At 46.0% G+C, this 19,878-nt stretch overlaps 1 protein-coding gene across 4 annotated transcripts in view; it reads right to left on the bottom strand.

The window, feature by feature from the left end:
* Positions 1 to 3,551: 3,551 nt before the first annotated feature.
* The window catches only part of LOC140385233 (uncharacterized), a 59,397-nt gene continuing 43,070 nt past the window's right edge, over positions 3,552 to 19,878 (bottom strand). For all 4 annotated transcript variants that reach the window (XM_072467156.1, XM_072467157.1, XM_072467158.1 and 1 more), the window contains 4 exons: positions 18,480 to 18,624; positions 12,010 to 12,158; positions 9,652 to 9,791; positions 3,552 to 3,778 (listed from right to left, as the gene is read on the bottom strand). In XM_072467156.1, the coding sequence (XP_072323257.1) occupies positions 3,678 to 3,778; positions 9,652 to 9,791; positions 12,010 to 12,158; positions 18,480 to 18,624 (535 nt within the window). In that variant the 3' untranslated portion in view covers positions 3,552 to 3,677. The remainder of the gene's footprint in view (positions 3,779 to 9,651; positions 9,792 to 12,009; positions 12,159 to 18,479; positions 18,625 to 19,878) is intronic.

Genomic DNA, 19,878 nt, shown 5'->3' with positions numbered 1-19,878 from the left:
ACCTTGTCAAAAGCTTTCTGGAAATCCAGATATACTGGATATACTGCAACTTCCTGCCAGCATGCCAAAACCTCAAGGGATCCTGGAACCTTTTAGTAGTTGTGCACCATCAACAACTATGCTACTAAATTTTATTTTTGCCACAGGAATGATCTTCCTCAGGAAGAAAATAAACACCGTCAAGTTGACGGATATCATTTCCATCCACCTTTCAAGAAACATTCAAGAGTAAAACAAGCATCCACCGCCAAACCAGCTCGGCATGGGTTAACATCAAAAAATTGAAGAAATGGATGAAACCTTACCCCAAACCAGTCCAACCTCCAAGCCAACAACAAGAACAGACAGCGCCAGAGGCTATCACTCTCCCGGCAGAATAGCCAACGAGATGTGGAAGGGTTATGAAGCATCTAAACTGCCTGAACTTCTAACTTTAAGGGCTTGAGCGGGCACTGAGAATGCTGTTAATATTAATACTGTAACAGAAACCATTTTGGAATAGCATTAGGTTTGTAACAATGAGGTTAATGCACGAGACTAATAGCAATGTAAAACCTGGAAGTAAAGCTTACTATTACTGTGGGATAAATTCTTGGGGGAAGGTGCGGTAGACAAGTCTGGTACTTACAGGTTTAATGTAGGACTGAGTACAGTACCGCCACACAGTGATGTAAAAGGTCACCTGTCCCAGAGCCAGGTTCAGTCCGCAGATGGACCCAGTTGAGTTAGATTAGATTTTAGACTTAGATTTATTGCCACGTGTACCGAGGTACAGTGAAAAGTATTGTTCTGCATACAGTCCATGCAGATTGTTTCATACATGAAAACATAGGACAAATAGTGGGTGGCATGGTGGCACAGTGGTTAGCACTGCTGTCTCGCAGCGCCAGAGACCCGGGTTTGATTCCAACCTCGGGTAAGTGTCTGTCTGGAGTTTTCACATTCTTCCTGAGTTTACTCCGAGTTCTCCGGTTTCCTCCCACAATCCAAGAATGTGCAGGTTAGGTGGGTTGGCTATGCTAAATTGCCCTTAAATTGGGGTTACAGGGAGAGGGTGGGGGATTGGGCCGAGGGATGCTCTTTCACAGGGTCGGTGCAGACTCGATGGGCCAAATAGCCTCCTTCTGCACTGTAGGGATTCATATGATTCTAAATAAATAGACATAGACATTGGGTGAAGAATACGGAGTGTAGTGTTACACAATTGAGGGATCAGTTCAGTCCATAAGAGGGTCATTCAGGAGTCTGGTAGCAGTGGGAAGAAGCTGTTTTTGAATCTGTTAGTGTGTATTCTCAGACTTTTGTATCTTCTGCCCAATGGAAGAGGTTCCAGGAGAGAATAACCCGGGTGAAAGGGTCTTTGATTATGCTATCCGCTTTCACACGCAGTGGGAGGTGTAGACAGAGTCAATGGATGGGAGGTGGGTTCGCGTGATGGACTGGGCTGTGTTCACGACTTTCTGTAGATTCTTACGGTCTTCGGCTGAGCAGTTGCCAGGCGGTGATGCAGCCAGATAGGTTGCTTTCTATGGTGCACCTGTAAAAATTGGTAAGTGTCAATGTGGACATGCCGAATTTCCTTAAGTTTCCTTAGGAAGTATCGGCGCTGTTGGGCTTTCTTGATTGTAGCACCGATGTGGGTGGACCAGGAAAGATTGTTGGTGATGTGCACAGCTGGGAATTTGAAGCTGTCAACCAACTCCACCTTGGTACCACTGATGCAGGCAGAACAAAATAATCTTTATCGACTAATCTTTATTGTCGCAAGTACGCTTTGCAATGAAGTCACTGTGAAAAGCCCCTCGTCGCCACATTCCAGCGCCTGTTCAGGTACACAGAGGGAGAATTTAGAATGTCCAATTCACCAAACAGCACGTCTTTCGGGACTTGTGGGAGGAAACCGGAGCATGTGGACGACACTTCGCTTCCTGAAGTCAATGACCAGCTCCTTAGTTAAGATCTAATTAAGACCTAGAATGCGGCAGCTCCATGCCTGTACCCTCTTCTGTAAATATATACATAGGGGCTGGTTTAGCTCACTGGTCTAAATCGCTGCCTTTTAAAGCAGACCAAGGCAGGCCAGGAGTACGGTTCAATTCCCGTACCAGCCTCCCCGAACAGGTGCCGGAATGTGGCGACTAGGGGCTTTTCACAGTAACTTAATTGACGCCTACTTGTGACAATAAGCGATTTTCATTTCATTTTTTCACATAGTTATGAGTTGTTAAATAAGACTTTCTGTTAAAATCCACCAGACTGCATAGCCTACTTCAAGGTATCCAAAGCAGGATTCCTCATGTTGCATAGTCAACCGATCCCCACGCCTTGCCTGTTGCGTTCAAGGCTACTGTGACCCTCGATTTGAAGGCAGCTGGCTCCTCCTACACCCCTGCAGTATCCCTCAATCAGCTTCCCATTGGTGTAACACCACCATCACTAATACACTCTCAGATCGACTGAGGGACCACATCAACTTGCCCACAGATTTGCTGTTGCAGCCCCCGCCAAGGGCTTTGCCTCCAGAGCCGGCTCCCCACAAATTCAGAGTGGCTGACTGTACCCATGTCACGATGAGGACACCAATGCAGTAGGCAGAGACATTTGCGAACAGAAAATCATCCCATTCCCTCAACGTGTAGGCTGTATGCGACCACTGCAAGACACAGTCAGAGGCCACAAAACGAGCAATATCATCGGAAGAGGAGGGTGAAGAGTATTCCCCATGTCTGAAGTCGATTCAGGCAATGTTGATTGAAAATCTTACTCCTTTCGGCCCCTTCCAGCATTTTCTGTTAATTTTCAGATTTCCAGGAATCAGGATTTTATTTATTGTTAAATCGTTTTTAATCAAAATTAAGCTAGTAGTTGGGAAGGCAGTTGTTGCAATGTAACTTTTGATCATCCCAAGACCATTTATAGCCCCAATGAACTATTTTCCTCATATGTTTCCACTGCCACAAAAATGCACACCAACATCGACTGCATGAAGCAACGACACTCAGATAGTTTTCAAAAACACAGAAAATACTGGAACTATCGAGAAGGTCCGGTTGCATTTGCCGGGAGGGAAACAGAGTTAACATCCTCGACCTGAAACGCAAAACTTTGTTTCTCTCTCCTGCCAGACTCACTGAAGCACTTGCAGCATGCCTGTTTTTATTTCGGATTGCCAGCATCTGCCGCATTTTGCTTTTGTTTTGCAAGATATCCGTCTGGCTGCGGCCAAATGCTCAGCCGCAATAAAATGCACTGATTCGCTGCTGAGAACAATTCATTATCAACCACCTGGAGCACAATTTTGGGCCCAAATGTACAAGTGCCCTCAAACTTCAATTAATCTGATTGCCAGACTTGAGTTACTCCCTCCTTATTGATGAAGACATTTCACAGGATGATGTGGGGGACAAGCTACAATGGATAAAGTGAGTGAGGAGCTTGGCTGAGGGTGAATGTACTCATCAGTGCAACACCGCACTGGACAGCAGGGTGAGCAGCACAAACCAATGAACACTGGAATTTTAATAAGCAACAACTCCATGACTGTCTTGAGCACGTGTCCATGTTTGCCTTTAATCAGTTAGAACTTGGATTTCCCAGTACAACTTTACTCTTTTTAAGTGAACCCCCCCCACTTTTTTTGTGTTTTGATTTGCTGGTATCCCTTTTCCAGAAAAACCTCAATTTTCCTTGTCATGATGGAGAGGGCGTTTGAAATGTCTCCAAGTAACTATGGCAACGCGTGCTGCAAAGGCAGTGCAGGCAGTGGCCAGCAGCACAGCTGGGGAAAGAGAAGAAATAATCAGTGTTAATATTGTGCACAATGAATACAATTGGAGTGAGGAGAACAGGATTAAACTACAAAGAGAACATTGTTTTAATTCTATCACTATTCAGATAGTCTTGGGAAATATGTTAACTCTTCGTTTCTATTCATTTGAGAACAGGATCATGGGAAAGTGCGGAGTTGAGGTCAGAGATCAGGCACAATTTTACTGAATGGTGAGAAAGGCTTGAGGGGCTGTGTGCTTCTTCCTTAATAAAAGCGAATTACTGCGGACGCTGGAATTGGAAACGAAAGAGAAAATGTTGGAAAATCTCAGCAAGTCTGGCAGCATCTGTAGGGAGAGAAAAGAGCTAACGTTTCGAGCCTGATGACCCTTTGTCAAAGCTAACAGAGAAAGTGGGAAATATTTATACTGTGGAGTGAGAATGAAAGATGAGTCATAGCCACAGAAACCCAGGGAGACTGGGAGCTAATGGCCACAGAAGCCAAGGGGAAAGAGTGCTAATGGCAGTCCCCAGAGAGAACAAAAGATGTGAAAGGTCAAACAGGGAAACTAACATCAGAGGATGAACTGTAGATGTGGGGGGAGGGGAACGGGGAAGCAAAGAGAAGATAAAGGAAAGGATAAGATTGGGGTGTGTGTGGGGGTGGGGGGGGGAGGAAATTAAATATATATTAAGAAAGAAAGAAATGGTAAAGACAGTTAAAGTGAAATGAAAACAAATGGATCGAGGTGGGGTAGAGCTGATCATCTGAAGTTGTTAAATTCGATGTTCAGGCCGGAAGGCTGTAGCGTGCCTAACCGGAAGATGAGATGTTGTTCCTCCAGTTTGTGTTGCGCTTCACTGGAACATTGCAGCAGGCCAAGCACAGACATGTGGGCATGGGAGCAGTGTCTTTTGTTAAAATGGCAAGCAATAGGAAGGTCAGGATCCTGAATGCGCACAGACCGAAGATGCTCAGCAAAGCAATCACCCAGTCTGCGTTTGGTCTCTCCGATATAGAGGAGACCACATTGGGAGCAGTGAATGCAGTAGACCAAATTGGAAGAGGTGCAAGTGAAACGCTGCTTAACCTGGAATGAGTGTTTTGGGCCTGGGCCAAAAGTAATTTGCTTTTATCCAGTGTTTAACTCACTGCCACCTCTCTTCCAGGAATGCCTACCCTGAAGAAGTACTGCTCTTCTCTTCGACAGGATTTCCGTAAGTCCCTCCCACACTATCCAACTTCACTGCTTTCCATTTCTCTCTTAGTGTTGGACAAGGTATTTACCAAGACTCGCTTCCACAGCCATATTTCCTGTCTACGTCTCCGACTTACCCCACGGGGATTTCAACTGAAATTCCACCCTACATGTAACTTCCAGGATTACAGGTACCTCCAGGATATACAACATTCTTCCAACTGCTGCTCTCACCGCATCCTGAAAACCACACTCAGTGCCATGCGCCGCCACATGAAGACACTCGACATCTCTCTCCAACAGCACCGTCTTACTCTCTCTCAAAGCTGTCCCTGTCCCCAGTTTCATTTCATCCTTCGCATCATTCGACGCCTTAACAAGAATCTTTTCCTGTTTCTTACAGATGTTAAGGAACGCAAGCTTCAACAACTCATCAACACCACAACCCATCCCAGGCGCTCCACCAGTCCCAATCCCTCGTACCCCATTTCTCCCAGTATCAACACCACTGCCCAACCCAGACCCTCCCCCAGTCCCAATCCCTCGTACCCCATTTCTCCCAGCCCCAGCCCTTGCCACGTGTTCACCATACCCTCCGACCTTCCCCTCTGAGGCTGAGCGTGCTGTTCTCAGCAAAGGACTCAGCTTTGTACCCTTATGTCCGCACCTCAATGAATTCCGGGCTCGACATGTGTTGAACTCTTCTTTCGCCGCCTTCGTCTTCGTGCCCACTTCTTTGGACAAGAATCCTCCCACCGTTCCACTGATCCTTTCATGTGCCTCCAACATTCTGCCTCCAAGTGGACCCCCCTGCCGGGACAATTACCTGCCTTTGATCTTTTCATTGAGAACTGTCGATGGGACATTGGCCGTCTTAACTTTTCTGTCCCCTTCACCCATTCCAGCCTCTCTCCTTCCGAACTTTCTGCTCTTCACTCCGTCAGGTCTAACCCCGACTTTTGTCATCAAAGCTGCCGACAAAGGGGGTGCTGTTGTCGTCTGGCGCACTTACCTCGACCTCACAGAGGCTGAGCGCCAACTCTCAGATCCTTCCTCTTACCTCCCCCTGGAGCATGACCAGACCGCTGAACATCAAGCCATCATCTCCAACACCGTTAGCGACCTCATTTCCTCCGGGTGCCTTCCTCCTACGGCTTCCAACCTCATAGTCTCCCAACCCCGGACAGCCTGCTTTTACCTACTTCCCAAAATCCACAAAAAGGACTGTCCCGGCAGGCCCATTGAGTCAGCATGCTCTTGGCCCCACCGAACCGAGTTCCTCTTATCTTGACTCCATCCTCACTCCTCTGGTCCATTCCCTCCCCACCTACACCTGGGATTCCTCTGATACCCTGCGTCATATTGACAGCTTCCAGTTCCCGGGCCCTAACCGCCTCCTATTCACCATGGATGTGCAATCCCTCTACACCTCCATCCCACACCAGGATGGCCTGAGAGCTCTTCGCTTCTTTCTCGAAAAGAGGCCCGGACAATACCCATCCACCACCACTCTCCTCCGCCTGGCTGAACTCGTTCTATCTCTCAAATACTTCTCCTTTAACTCATCTCACTTTCCCCAAATCAAAGGTGTAGCAATGGGTACCCGCATGGGTCCTAGCCACGCTTGCCTTTTTATGGGGTATACATTCCTTGTTCCAGGCCTATCCGGGGCCCCTCCCACAACTCCTTTACCGATACATTGATGACTATTTTGGTGCCGCTTCATGCTCTCGCCCGGACCTGGAAAAATTCATCAACTTCACTTCCAGTTTCCACCCCTCCATCACTTTCACCTGGTCCATCTCAGACACTTCCCTTCCTTCATCTTTCTGTCTCCATTTCCGGCAATAGACTATCCACTAATATCCACTACAAGCCCACTGACTCCCACAGCTATCTGGACTACAGCTCTTCGCACCCTACACCCTGTAAGGACTCCATCCCTTTCTCTCAACTCCTTCGCCTCCGTCGCATTTGTTCCGATGATGCCGCTTTCCAAAATGGTGCTTCGAAAATGTGTTCCTTCTTCCTCAACCGTGATTTCCCACCTTCAGTTGTGGACAGGGCCCTCAACTGTGTGCGGTCCATCTCCCGCGCCACTACCCTCTCCCCCTCCACTCTCTCCCAGAACAAGGATAGAGTCCCCCTCGTTCTCACATTTCATCCCACCAGCCTCCGTCTGCAAAGCATAGTTCTCCGCCAATTTCGCCAACTCCAGCGTGATGCCACCACCAAACACATCTTCACGTCACTCCCTCTGTCAGCATTCCGCAGAGACCGTTCCCTCCGAGACAATCTAGTCCACTCCTCCACCATACCCAGTACCTCTCCCATCACCCATGGCACCTTCCCATGCAATCACAGAAGGTGTAACACCTGCCCCTTTACCTCTTCCATGCTTAACATCCCAGGCCCAAAACACTCATTCCAGGTTAAGCAGCGTTTCACTTGCATCTCTTCCAATTTGATCTACTGCAGTCGCTGCTCCCAATGTGGTCTCCTCTATATCGGAGAGACCAAACGCAAACTGGGTGATTGCTTTGCTGAGCATCTTCGGTCTGTGCGCATTCAGGACCCTGACCTTCCTGTTGCTTGCCATTTTAACAAAAGACACTGCTCCCATGTCCACATGTATGTTCTTGGCCTGCTGCAATGTTCCAGTGAAGCGCAACACAAACTGGAGGAACAACAGCTCATCTTCCGGTTAGGCACACTACAGCCTTCCGGCCTGAACATCGAATTCAACAACTTCAGGTGATCAGCACTACCCCACCTCGACCCATTTGTTTTCATTTCATTTTAACTGTCTTTTACCATTTCTTTCTTTCTTAATATATATTTAATTTCTCCCCACCAATCTTATCCACCTTTCCTTCATCTTTCTCCTCTTTGCTTCCCCGTTCCCCTCCCCCCACATCTACAGTTCATCCTCTGATGTTAGTTTCCCTGCAGTTTGACCTTTCACATCTTTTGTTCTCACTGCGGACAGCCATGAGCACTCTTTCCCCTTGGCTTCTGTGCTCCTTAGCACCCGGTTTCCCTGGGATTCTGTGGCTATGACTCGTCTTTCATTCTCACTCCACAGTATAAATATTTCCCACTTTCTCTGTCTGTTAGCTTTGACAAAGAGTCATCAGACTTGAAACGTTAGCTCTTTTCTCTCCCTACAGATGCTGCCAGACTTGCTGAGATTTTCCAGCATTTTCTCTTTCGTTGCTTATTCCTTATGTTCATTTTGCACTCGACAAATTCTAAAAGAAGCAGCCCACATCCCATCTGACTTCTTAGAGGTTGATTTGAGTGTGCATACCAACTGGGAAGCTTTCTCCTTATCTCGAGCTCGGTGCAAAGGAAATGGTTTCATTAGTGTCATGTCCAGCTGCAAACAAGGCATACTATCCTTCAATTAATTCCTGCTGGAGAGAGCATCCATTCTCCCCATTCTCGCTCTTCTTTACCCTTGGGGAGACCAAGGACAGCAACTTAGAGGTCCACACTCTGAGCGCTGGGAAACACCTGGCTAATCGTGCACGCGACACGTAGATTCGGGTAGATCATGCCCATGGCCTCTGGGTCACCATCTCCTAGGCATCCAGACCTCCACTTTAAGCACCTGGTGGTAGCTGTAGTTTGTACTAACTGCTAGAGAACTGCAGAAGAGGCATTCGTGTCCTGAATGTAGTGCTATCATCACACACTACTTGGCTTGTACCAGCTAAGTGGATTTTTCCCAGGGGTGTGCGAGAGAAGAAAACATATAAATGCTACGGTTTAATCCTGTTGATACCAGGATCGGGCTACAAAGTAATGGTTCAAAGCAGGTCACAAAATGTTTCCATCTGCTGTGGTTGAGATAAAGTCAGCTTCCAACTTGTTTTGGGCCTATTATTGGAAATAAAAGCGCCTGAGGGAAATATTTCCACTGGCCACTAATCTAATTTTCTCAATATCCTTGGGCAACTCTGCAGAATTCACCCTGGGGGAGAATGTTAAACAGTTGTTCCATTTCAGCCACTGCCACTGCCACTGTGACATGACTCACAGACAATGTCAACAAGAAAATGATTTCGGACTTACATAGAAACATACGTAGGAAATAGAAGCAGGAGGAGGCCATTCGGCCCTTCGAGCCTGCTCCGCCATTCATTATGATCATGGCTGATCATCCGGTTCAATACCTTCATCCCCCCTTCCCTCCCATATCCCTTCATCCCTTTAGCCCCAAGACCAAATCTAATTCCTTCTTGAAATTACACCTCACCTTGAAATTGGCCTCAATTACTTTCTGTGGTAGCGAATTCCACAGATTCATCTCTCTCTGGGTGAAGAAATTCTCCTCACTTCAGTCCTAAAAGGTTTACCCCTTATCCTCAAACTATGACCCCTAGTTCTGGGCTCCCCTACCATCGGGAACATTCTTTCTGAATCTATGCTGTTTAATCCTGTTAGAATTTTGTAAGTCTCTGTGATTTCTTCTGTACATTATTCTTAGGACCCTTGGATATTCTGGTTGGGATAAATTCCTGCTTTGCACTACTTTACATCATTCATTAGACAAAGTGTCAGGAAAGTGCCCACACTTAACCCAAATGCAGAAACTAGTCCAATGAAAATAGCATGCAGAAGGAAATGAAGGCCACTGGTTTGTTACCAATTGTTATATTATTTTGTCCGTAACACTCACCGATATAGATGTTGTTTCTGGTTGGAGATACAGTGTTGTAATTTCTGTCTAAAGATCCTGACAATGCCACAATGATGACTGGATAGACTGTAAGTGTGTAGCGCACATACTTATCAAACAAAAGGTTTTCTAAATAGAACCTGTGGGCAAAAATAATAATTAATAATTGATCTGTCAGTACAGTAGTATGAAAAAATGTATTATATTGCTTAATGCTATAGATAATCTTTCACAATTAGTTATTGTATAGTGGCATGGGCCAGCAGCATGGATAATGCGGTTCTACAGCACCCTCCAATAAAGAAATAGCACACCACGGTTTATTTTACAACATGTGCAATACTCTTCTAACTCATCAATTATCTGTGAATTTTTTTAATGCAGTGATCGGCAAACTGCCAATTTTCTGTCAACCTCACTCACCCTCCCTCCTCTGCTGAAAGCACTGGCGGAATGGTGACTCAGTGGTTAGCATTGTTGCCTCACAGCACAGGGACCCGGGTTCAATTCCGGCCTCGTGCGACTGTTTGTGTCGAGTTTTCACTTCCTCTCCGTCTCAGTGTGGGTTTCCTCCGGGTGCTCTGGTTTCCTCCCACAGTCCAAAGATGTGCAGGTTAGGTGGATCGGCCATGCTAAATTGCCCCTTAGTGTCCAAAATGTTGGGTTGCATTGGGTTACAGGGATAGGGTAAGGGCCTGACCCTAGGTAGGGTGCTCTTTCAGACGGTCGGTGTAGACCTGATATGCGAATGGCCTCATTCTGCATTGTAGGGATTCTATGATTCCTTCCATGGTATGGGCTCAGCTCACCATTTAATACTATCCTATTCTTCATATATGACTCCAAGCAGTGAGTAATGATAGATGTGGCGTGGATTACATGGAGGGTCATTGAAACAAAATTCCTGGTCAATTTCCCCCTCCAATTTGCTGGGTGCCGTTTCAACTGATCGTTCAGTTAAACTTTGCAGGGACAAAACTAGGCGATTAATGAGATGTCGGCTAAAATGTCCATCGGCATTGTTAAAAGAGATCTGTCAGGGTGAGAGAAGGCAAACACTGAGTTGTATTACTCAAATATACACGAGTGATAATTCAGTACGAATTGATTACATTTCAGGATTATACCCAAACTGGGAGGGGCAGTGAAATTAAGAGACATTTCACAAATTACAGAGTGTGAACTGAGCAAAATATGTGAAGATCTGAACAGTGGTAGATTACATTTAATGCAGACATATTGCACACATCACAAAAACTGGACAACATACATACGTCGTGAATGGTGTTGAAGTAGCCAAGGGTGAAGCTGAATGAGACTAAGGAATCTTAATAGGCTCACTGCTCAACATGTCCAATCAAGGTAGAGCAGCAATCAACAAAGCTAATAGGATGATGAATTACAGAACCAGACAGTGGAGTATAAGGTAGAGGAAGTCATGTCCAGACTGTACAGTGCCCTGGTCAGACCACATCTCATCATCCAAAAACAGGGGAGACTTTCAAACAAAGGAGGAAGGATGAAAAGGTGTCACAAAGCTGCTCCTTGGTGTTATGATTTTAAATTATAAGGAAAGTCTAGAGAGTTTGGCTTTCAATTTGGAAGAAGTGATCCTACAGATGTATATAAAATAGTAAATGGCAGGAAAATGTTACTGCAGAATATTACTTGTTAAATTATGGGAGTAGCCTCCAGCTCAAGGTTCAAAACTAGCACAGACAATCTTAGGACAGCCATCAGATGGTTCATGCAGAAAGCGAGCAGCATGTGGCCCTCTGAACAGAATGGTGGAGGCAAAAACCCAGGAATCATTTCGGAAACAGTTAACTGTAGCGATGGGGGAGGGGAAGAGATTGGAGAGTTGTTCTGGATAGACGTACCAAGATGGGCTGAATGGCTTTCATCATCAGTAAGTACCTGGTGGTTTTCCAAATTTAGCAAAGATTGTGAAACTTTTAGGCAGAATAATAGTGTAAACCATCTCAGCTTTGATCTAAGTGCCTGACAGAAATCAGCAGTTCCATAACTAGCTACGCCATCAGGAAAGCTCCTCACTGGTATAAAGTAGTTAAAGCCCAATCTTCGAAAACTTGTTCAACCTCAACTTTAAATTAATAGTCAGAAACCCTACCCACTTTTCCTCTCCCCAGTCCAAGGCACTGAAGTTAATGGTGATGTCCCGACAGCGATCAGTGAACATAATAGACAAGCAATCCTAGGGCCTTAAGCTTTTCAGAACTAGAGTCACGTGTCATGGTGCATTCACCTACAAAACGGAGAACTCTAAAAACAAAGGTTTTACTACCAGATAATTGATAAATAGTCAGAAATAATTATTAAAACTGTAACTACACATACCATAGAACTACTTTGAAGGCCAGGATGGAAAGAGAAACTGTGCCAGATGTTACAGTTGTAATACCTCCACTATAAGTTAGTACAATAGCGAAGTTAATTAGTGTTGCTATGGTTGCCCACGTTGCATAAACTGCCACTCCGTTCTGTACCTATAAAATATGCAATGCAGCAACAGTGAGGAGATAGTCTTTCTCAATAAAGTGTGTACATTTGTACGATAACGATTACTTTATCCTGCCTCTTTTGCAAAATAGAAGCAGAAAAGCAAATTTAATATCCTGAGAAGTTAACATGATTCAATGCACAACTGAGAGTTTTGTCCGTGTGCAGATATATCTTACGTTTTCCAATCATACATGAGCACCATAACGGCCTAGAAATTAACTGTTTGCCATATTAGCAGATAGGCTCTAAGATGTTTTTTTTAAAAGTTGTTCAGGGAATGGGGGCTAGACCAGCACTTAGTGCCCATCCCGGATTGCCCTTGAACAGAGTTGGTTTGTTAGGCTATTTAAGAGTCAATCACATTGCTGTGGATTTGGAGTCGCATATAGGCCAGACCAGGTAAGGAGGGCAGATTTCCATCCCTAAAAGGACATTAGTGAACCAGATGGGCATTTATGACATTTAACAATGGTTTCATGGTCATCATTAAACATTTAATTCCAGACTTTTACTGAATTCAAATTTCACCATCCACCACGGTGGCCTTCGAACCCGAGTCCCAGAACATTTACCCTGGGTCTCTGGGTTACTAGCCCAGTGACACGACACCACTGCCTCACCAGAATACTATAATGAGGGCAACATTGAAAATAAACAGATTAATGACCATGTGGACAGCAGGATTTCATACAAATGTGTTCAGCATTTGACCGTGAATATTCGCAGCAGTAATTTATAGGCTGTGAGATTTTCATTGAAACACTTTCTCCCTTCAAAAAGGACCAATGCTGCTGGAAATCCCTCGGAAAGAACTCTGAAGCAGCTCTGTAATTAAATTCTGCAACACATTCAGGAAATGGGTTTTCCAGATTTCCTGACCTCACAAGAGCACCTCCCACGTCCTCGCTCAGCTCCAGGCCCAGGTTTCTGCCAAGGCCACCATGCCCTATTTTAACTATTGCTTCCAGATTCCTGCTTCTATGCTTTGAACATATCACATACTAAAATGATATACTTTGATACTTCTCAATGACATTTATTTTTAAGGTATGACCTATACTATCCCCAAACTGCGCAAAGGCAGGTTGTGCAAAACCCCAGCTGGATATTTTAATATTTGTTTAATATCTTCGACAGTTTTGCCCCTTTCACTCTTCAGACTCCTTCCCCAGAATCAGAAAGTGGTGATATATCCAGAAATTTAACCCATCCCTCACTCAATTGCTTGAACATTACCCCAAAAACTTTTTGGATCCTTCTATGGGCAGCACGGTAGCACAGTGGTTAGCAGTGTTGCTTCACAGCACCAAGGTCCCAGGTTCGATTCCCGCTTGGGTCACTGTCTGTGTGGAGTCTGCACGTTCCCCCCCATGTCAGAGCGTGGGTTTCCTCCAGGTGCTCTGGTTTCCTCCCACAAGTCCCGAAAGATATGCTTGTTAGGTGAATTGGACATTCTGAATTCTCCCTCAGTGGACCCGGAATGTGGCGACTAGGGGATTTTAACAGTAACTTCGTTGCAGTGTTAATGTAAGCCTACTTGCGACACTAATGAATAATTATTAAATTATTATTACTGCACTCCCACTGTAACTTTTGTTTTAATACATTCATGGCATGTGGGCATCGCTTGCCCATCCTGGAGGGCATTTAAAAGTCAAACATATTGCTGTGGATCTGGGGTCCCATGTAGGTAGACGAGGTGAAGATGGTAGATTTCCTTCCCTAAAGGGTATTAGTGACCAGACGGGGTTTTAAGACAATTAATAATGATTTCATGGTCAACATTAGACTTTTTAAATTCCAGAATTTCACTATCTGTAATGGTGGGATTAAAATTTGGTTCTTTTTAGAAATTCATTTATGGGATGTGGGTGTTGCTGGTTAGGCCAGGATTCATTGCTCATCCCTAATTGCCCTTCAGATGGTGGTGGTGAGTTGCCTTCGTGACCCTCACCAGTCCTCGAGTCCTGCACCCTCAGTGCTTCTTCCAAGTAGTATTCAACATGGAGGAGTACTGATTCATTAGCTGATGGGAGCCGGTACGTGGTAATCAACAGGTTTCCTTGTCCATGTTTAACCTGAAGCCATGAGAATTCATGGGGTCCAGAGTTAATGTTGAGGACACCCAGGGCAACTCCATCCCGACTGTATACCACTGTGCCACCACCTCAGTGGGTATACCAACTGTGCTGTTAGAGAGTTCCAGGATTTTGCCCCAGTGACAGTGAAGGAACGGCGATATATTTCCAAGTCAGGGTGGTGAGTGGGTCGGAGGGGAACCTCCGGGCTGTGAGGTTCCCAGGTATCTGCTGTTCTTGTCCTTCTAGCTGGTAGTAGTCGTGGGTTTGGAAGGTGCTGTCTAAAGAACCTTGGTGAGTTACTGCAGTGCATCTGGCAGATGGTACACACGGCTGCCACTATTCATTGGTGGTGGAGGGTTCGAATGTTTGGGGAAGGGGGAGCAACGAATCGGGCTGCTTTGTCTTGGATGGTGTCGAGCCTCTTGAGTGTTGTTGGTGCTACACTCATCCAGGCAAGTAGAGAGCATTCTATTACACTCCTGACTTGTGCCTTGTAGATGGTGGACTGGCTTTGCGGGGGGGTCAGGAGGTGAGTTACTTTCTGTACTACTCGTAGTCTTTGACCTGTCCTGGTAGCCACAGTAGCAATATGGCTAGTCCAGTTCAGTTTCCGATCAATGGTAATCCCCAGAATGTTGATTGTGGGAGATTCCGCAATGGCAATGCAATTGAATGTCACGGGGCGATGCTTAGATCCTCTCTTGTAGGAGATGGTCATTGCCTGGCACTTGTGTGGTGCGAATTTAACTTGCAACATGTCAGCCCAAGCCTGGATATTGGTGAGGTCTTGCTATATTTGGACATGGACTGCTTCATTATCTGAGGAGTTGCGAATGGTGCTGAACATTGTGCAAACATCTGCGAACATCCCCACCTCTGACCTTATGATGGAAGGAAGGTCACTGATGAAGCAGCTGAAGATGGTAGAGCCTAGGTTATTACCCTGACAAACTCCTGCAGTGATGTCCTGGAGCTGAGATGATTGACATCCAAGCACCTCCAATCACCACAACCATTTTCCTTTGTGCCAGATATGACTCCAACCAGCAGAGAGTTTTCCCCTGATTCCTATTGACACCAGTTTAGCTAAGGCTCCTCGATGCCATACTCCAAATGCTGCCTTGATGTCAAGGACAGTCACTCTCATCTCACCTCTGGCATTCAGCTCTTTTATCCCTGTTTGAACCAAGGTTGTAATGAGGTCAGGATCTGAGTGACCCTGGCGGAACCCAAACTGAGCGTCCGCGAGCAGGTTATTGCTGAGAAAGTGCCGCATGCTCAGTGATAGCACTGTTGATGACTCCTTCCATCACTTTGCTGATGGAGAGTAGACTGATCGGACAAATGCAACCCAGCCAATTACCATCCTATTTCTTATGTACATGACACACCTGGGCAATTTTCCACATTGCCAGGTAGATGCCAGTGCTCTAGCTGTACCGGAACAGCTTAGCTAGGGGTGTGGCAAATTCTGGAGCACAAGTCTTCAGTACTATTGCCGGAATATTGTCAGTGCCCATAGCCTTTGCAGTATACAGAGCCTTCAGCGTTTCTTGATATCACGTGGAGATATCTGGATCTGAAGGACATTGGGATACCAGATGGGTTTTTTATGACAAATCAACAATGTTTTCATGGTCGTCAGACTTTTAATACCAGATATCTTTATTGAGTTTAAATTCCATCACCTGCCGTGGTGGGATTTGAACCCGGGTCCCAAATCATTATCCTGGGTCTCTGGATTACTAGTCCAGCGACAATATCACTATGCCACTGCCTGCTATGCCACTGAGGTTACTAGCCCAGCAAGACTACCACTATGAAACTGCCTTCACCACTCTGACAGGAGTGAAGGTCAGATACCTCTAGAGGCCACTACAGCTCGTGACAAAAAGTTTTGGGCCTTTTTCTTTTGGTGGACCTCTGAAAATTGTTGCTTTACTTTTTTTTTTAAATACCCGCAGCACTGTTAAAAAGGGAGTGACAGCTGCAGAGTTCACAGCTTGCCAAGGTGGCAATAGATCTACTTCACCAACAATGTGGAATTCCACATTCAGCGGTATCCCAGGGGATGTGGGCACCTGTGATCCAACCCTGGCTGACTGAACTTCTGCCAACATTATATAAAGCAGATGAGCTCTCTGGGCCCTCGCATGCTCCAGGAATCAGTACGGGGGGGGGGGGGGGGGGGGTTATCTGCAAGCTCAAGGTGCATCCAACACTCTGCTGCCTGGGTCCTTACTCACACCAAGTCCCTTTCACCAAGCACATCTATGCTCCCAGGCCGACAAAAGGCTCCTTTAATTCTGGCCCCTTGAACATCTCCAATTTTAATCGTTCCACTATTGGTGCTTTTAGGTGCTTAGGCCCCAAAACTATGGAATTCAATCCTTACATCTCTCCACCACACTCTCTCGCTTTCCACCTTTAGCAGCCTCCACGAAACTTAACTCTTTGACCAAGTTTTTAACTATCTGCCCTAATATCGTCTTCATGTGGCAGTTTCAAATGTTGCTTTGTAACAGTTCTGTGAAGTACCTAATGGGCATGGTCTGTCCATCAAAATGTTACTTGTTCATGTATCAGTGCTATTCTCCATCCAGGGTCGCAGCTGTGCAGACCCTCCCACATGACCAAATCTCACCAGAACCAAAATCCTGGCATCCACATATTCCACTGGTGCTCAAGGTGCAGTTGAACATCCTTGACTTCCAGCATGTTTAACCCGTGATGACGTGCCAGTTACATGCAGCACTCACCACACCAGCAACAAAAGCATCTGCGAAAGCATTTCTTAAACAGCATCATCAGGTGGCCCATTTGGATCAATGTCGCGCACCAGGACTTGCAGCGCTTTCTCGCTTCAAACCAGATTGTCTTCTGGACTCATACGTCCCGCTGAGCCCTGTGTTCCAGGACCCAGGTTTCTTTTAAAAAAATTGTCCTTCTTTCTACAGAAAAAGGATGGAAACAGTAACAACAGCCTCCAGGCATCTGCAGCCACCAGCAGCAGCAAGCAGCAAACACAACCTGTAGCTGTGAAGTGCTCTCACAGCTAACAATGCCAAATTCCTATTAGCAATGGTCTTCAGCTGTGCGGCCAGAGGCTGCTCACAGTCAGAGGCAGTTAAAGTGAACTCATCATCTTACCACGCACAGGGCTCTCTCCTGGAGGTGTTTGGTGGGGCAGACAGTCTGCAGTTGTATTTGCCCCTGTTATGGGTACACACAATTTAGGGGATGTCCTCTAGGAGGCACTGAGCCTCTCACACCGGTCCCTCCCCACCCTGGCCCAGGTGCGACCTCCGACCGATGGCTCCCTGCCACCCCATCCCCCCCAACCTCCAACCCCCACAGCACTGGAGCAGCGGCTCCAGTGCCCCTGGGCTGCAGTCCCAAAATCAAAAATGGCTACTAATCTCCGTCAATCCCCATAGCAGCCATTGCACTAGATTCTCATTTTTAAATAAGTGTGCTAAAGGGCACCCACGTGACCTCCCACTGAGGAGCCGGTTAGATCCCGGGAGGTAGTTAGATAGGGCGTCTATCTTGTTAATGAGATGGAGATTTTCCTTAATCGGTGATAATTTGTTTCTCGTCACGTCCAGGTGGGATCTGGAACCCTCCAACAGGAGCGGCCGGTTACATCACACACCGATCAGAGCTCGGCACGGATCTCGATTTCGGCCTCTCCTGTATCTTAATCGGTGCACACTGATCCATGCTGGGCGCAATGCAGCCATTTAATCGTGCCCAATATGACCATCCTCCTGGCCCTGGGGATCTCAAAAAGACACTTACCTGGCTAAACCTCAAGAGGTTGTGGTGTGGGGAATGTGTTGCATGATCCAATATCAGTGGAGCAACAGCATTTGGGCCCCTACAAAGCAAAGACCCAGGAAAATATGACAAAGGACATGATAATGCCACTCACACCTAATTATCACCCTCACCCCTCCTTCAGGTGATGGACTCCTCTCTCCCCTTCTTCTCCTCTCCATCAACCACAGGAAGCCCCTAACCAAAGCAAAAAGGCATAATAAAGGGCCCCCGCCCAACTTTCCACAGTTTCGCATCCAGGGATGAGTGTTTCCTGGGTGGAAACAACTGAAAACTGACTCTGTTATTCCCCCAGCGCCACGCGAAACCAGTAATAAATATTCTTCCATTCCATCTTATGAAATATTAAGTGGGGCAGTTTTATGATATTCTGCAAACACTTACCAGCATTCTGACAAGCCACAAATCAACCTGTCTGTACTTCTGCATCCAGGGGCGCTGAATATGTAGGGCACGATAGGAAAGAAATAAAATCACGTAACTGGTGAATGTAATTAAAGCCAGGAAAATGAGCGCAGCGATAATGCATCTGAAATAAAAGAAAATTCAAATCAAACAGTCGATATAGAGAGCAGGGCTGATGATAGTGAAACTCAATGGTGATTGGGAGTAATAATTGACAAAATTTTCTGGAGTAGGAACATATTTATTCTGTTCACTTACCTGGAAATGCTCCTACATTTATTAGAAGGTCTCTCATATGTTCAATTGGCTTTCTGCTCTCCTGTTTCATATTTTATGAAAGGAGCGAAGATTCTCTCTGTCTCATTAATATGTTTGAACATTCACTTTCTGAAACCACCTGGCTATAAATAGCACAAGTTTGGAATTTGGTTTCTACCAATGCCATTATAATATTTAACCGAGGAAAGAGTTAGAAGGATGTGTGAGAGGGGCGTTCCATGAAAAATGAAATTTACAAGGGAGTAACCCACTTTGTTTTGGACATGCTAAATATATTAGTAGCTCACTCTCAGTTATTCTCCAATTACTTTCTGAAAACTTTGCCCCGTCTTCATGCATAATTCCACAAAATCTGTGGACCTGCTACCTCAGGCAAGGGCGGCACGGTGACACATTGGTTAGCGCTGCTGCCTCACAGCACCAGGGACCCGGGTTTAATTCTGACCTTGGGCTACTGTCTGTATTTAGTTTGCACATTCACCCTGTGTCTGTGTGGGTTTCCTCCGGGTGTTCTGGTTTCCTCTCACAGTCCAAAGATGTGCAGGTTAGATGGATTGGCTATGCGAAATTGGCACTTAGAGGCGCAGCATGGTGGCGCAGTGGGTTAGCTCTGCAGCCTCACGGCGCCGAGGTCCCAGGTTCAATCCCGGCTCTGGGTCACTGTCCGTGTGGAGTTTGCACATTCTCCCCGTGTTTGTGTGGGTTTCGCCCCCAGAACCCAAAGATGTGCAGGCTAGATGGATGGGCCACGCTAAATTGCCCCTTAATTGGAAAAAATGAATTGGGTGCACTAAATTTATATTAAAAAAGAAATTGCTACTTAGTGTCCAAAGATGTGCAGGTTAGGTGGATTGGCTTTGCTAAATTACCCTTTAGTGTCCAGGGATGTGTAGGTGGGGAAGTGGGACTAGATAGGGTGCTCTTTCAAAGGTCGGTGCAGATGTTTCGAATGTCCTCCTTCTGCACTGTAGGGATTCAATGATTCTCGACCCCAGCTTGGGTAATGAGTCCATTTCTAGGCACCACATGATATGAAGGATACCTAGATCTTTGAAAGCCTGTAGAAGATATTTACTAGAATATTTCTAGGGGTGAGAAG

Source organism: Scyliorhinus torazame, chromosome 11 (genome assembly GCF_047496885.1).
Source record: "Scyliorhinus torazame isolate Kashiwa2021f chromosome 11, sScyTor2.1, whole genome shotgun sequence".
NCBI lineage: Eukaryota > Metazoa > Chordata > Chondrichthyes > Carcharhiniformes > Scyliorhinidae > Scyliorhinus > Scyliorhinus torazame.
The sequence above is the reverse complement of the archived record's forward strand: the minus strand, read 5'-3'. Positions and strand labels throughout refer to the sequence as shown.